At 54.1% G+C, this 1,933-nt stretch overlaps 1 protein-coding gene across 1 annotated transcript in view; it reads right to left on the bottom strand.

The window, feature by feature from the left end:
- The window catches only part of LOC119588687 (serine/arginine repetitive matrix protein 2-like), a gene marked incomplete in the record, with an annotated part of 176,340 nt that overhangs the window by 1,136 nt on the left and 173,271 nt on the right, over positions 1 to 1,933 (bottom strand). The window contains 2 exon segments of the mRNA XM_037937322.1: positions 1 to 711; positions 1,023 to 1,782. Coding sequence (XP_037793250.1) covers positions 1 to 711; positions 1,023 to 1,782 — 1,471 coding nt within the window.

Below are 1,933 nucleotides of genomic sequence, written 5' to 3'. Positions count from 1 at the left end.
CATTCCACCTGCCTGATTACTCGGGGCTGGTGGTGGAGGGGGAGGCATTGGGGCAGGAGGTGGTGGCACTACTTCCGGAGGAGTTGAGCCACGAGAGCTACCCGGAACGGGGCGAAGCTGCACGTTTTGGAATGCAGGCCCAGATGGGGGGCTCACCCGGGATGGCGATGTGCGAGGAGGAGAAACACGGGAGGGCGACGTTCTCGGCGGGGACACGCGGGTGGCACCTACAGATGCCATGGGCGAGGGTGACGGGGCCTTGGGTGCTGGCTGTGACAGCGCGGCCACGAGCCTTGCAGCCGTCGGGGCCTGTGGGATGGGTTCCTGCAGAGGAGCCGGGACCGAACTATTCGTGGGAGGTGACACAGAAGACCGGGACTGAGGCTGCGAGGGCTGTCGGAATCCACGCACGACGGGAGCAGGTCGGGGCTGGCCACGCTGATCGTTGTTCAGCTGAACTACTGACCGGACCTTGTCTCTAGGTGCAGCTGCTCCGTTGCCCGTTTCTCCTTTGTCAGAAGACAATGTCACCACAGAGGTGTATCGCGGACCAGATTCATTCTCAGCTTCCCTGGGTCGTTGGGCCAGATTGTTGTTGCCTTTCGCCATGGCAGGAGTTCCTTCTCCGTTGTAGTAATACGTCTGGGGAGGCTCATGGACAACGGCTTGCTGTCCAAAGTAGGTTAGCGGTTTCGAAGCCTCTACATTATCCTGTTAAAAGAAAAGTTACCATATGTATTATATGCTATAACCTAACTTCATAATGTAACAGGTGTTTTCCTCACACATATATAAGATATATAAGTTCTTGAAAAGGTCTTTGAATCAATTGGCATATCAGAAAGCTGAATGCTGTGATTTCTAATAAATTAGCTTAATCGTTATGAATATTTGTACTAAATATTTATAATATTAGAAATCCCTTCGCCACACTCACACCCACAAATCATATACTATATATTGAAGTACCAAAAACCATGTTTGAAAAGTCCCACAGCGAGTGTTAGAGGCCCTGTCCCTACCTGCGGAGGAGAGTCTTGGCGGGAGTTCCGGCGCGGCGGGCGTGTGGGCTCCGGGCTCTCGGGTTCCTTCTGCAGCCCGAAGTCCTGGCGCCTGGCCTCCAGTTCTCGCCAGAACGCTGCTCTCTCGGGCTGTGGCACATCCGCCTGCTGGGTCTGCTTGGGCGGGGAAGGCTGCTTTGGCTGCTGCAGGTACTGCGGGGAAGACTGTTTCTGCTGCTGCATGAACGGAGGGGAAGGCTGCCTCTGCTGTTGGTTCTGCATGAATGGAGAAGGCTGTCTCTGCTGCTGCATCTGAGGAGGAGAGGGCTGCTTCTGCTGCTGAGGACGCATGAATGTCGGGGACGGCTGCTTCTGCTGCGGCATTAATTTGCTCTGCACTGGCTGCATGAACTGAGGCTGCTGTTTTTGCTGCTGCTGCATAAACTGAGGCTGCTGCTTTTCCTGTTGTTGCTGCTGTTGCTGTTGCAAAAACTGTGCAAACTGCTGTTGCTGCTGCGGGGACAGGTTATGAAGCTGCTGTGGCTGATTAAACTGAGGCTGCTGAGGTTGTGCAGACTGGTAGGGCCTCCTTTCCTGACTCATGGTTTCAGCTGGACGTGTAAAAGCCTGCTGCTGTGCTTCAGGGGACTGAGGCTGGAAATCCTGGGAAGTCTGTGACCGGGGAACAGATGTGACGTAGTCCTGGTCCTGATAAACGCCCACGGGCTGGGACGGGCGCTCCACCCACGACCCCACGCTCACGTTTGGTTCTTCAGCCCATCTGAAAAGGAGAGCGGAAATTAGTGACTACACACGGTCGCAAATCTACGAACTTGTAGGCGTGTTTTAACGACATGAGACTGACTGTAATTCCTCTTGCCATTTAACGAACTACAACATTCTGATACTGGCAAACTCGAGAATAAGTCTGA

This window comes from Penaeus monodon, chromosome 24 (genome assembly GCF_015228065.2).
Source record: "Penaeus monodon isolate SGIC_2016 chromosome 24, NSTDA_Pmon_1, whole genome shotgun sequence".
In the NCBI taxonomy this organism is placed as follows: Eukaryota; Metazoa; Arthropoda; class Malacostraca; order Decapoda; family Penaeidae; genus Penaeus; species Penaeus monodon.
Note: the sequence above shows the minus strand (reverse complement) of the source record. Positions and strands in the feature narration are given on the sequence as shown.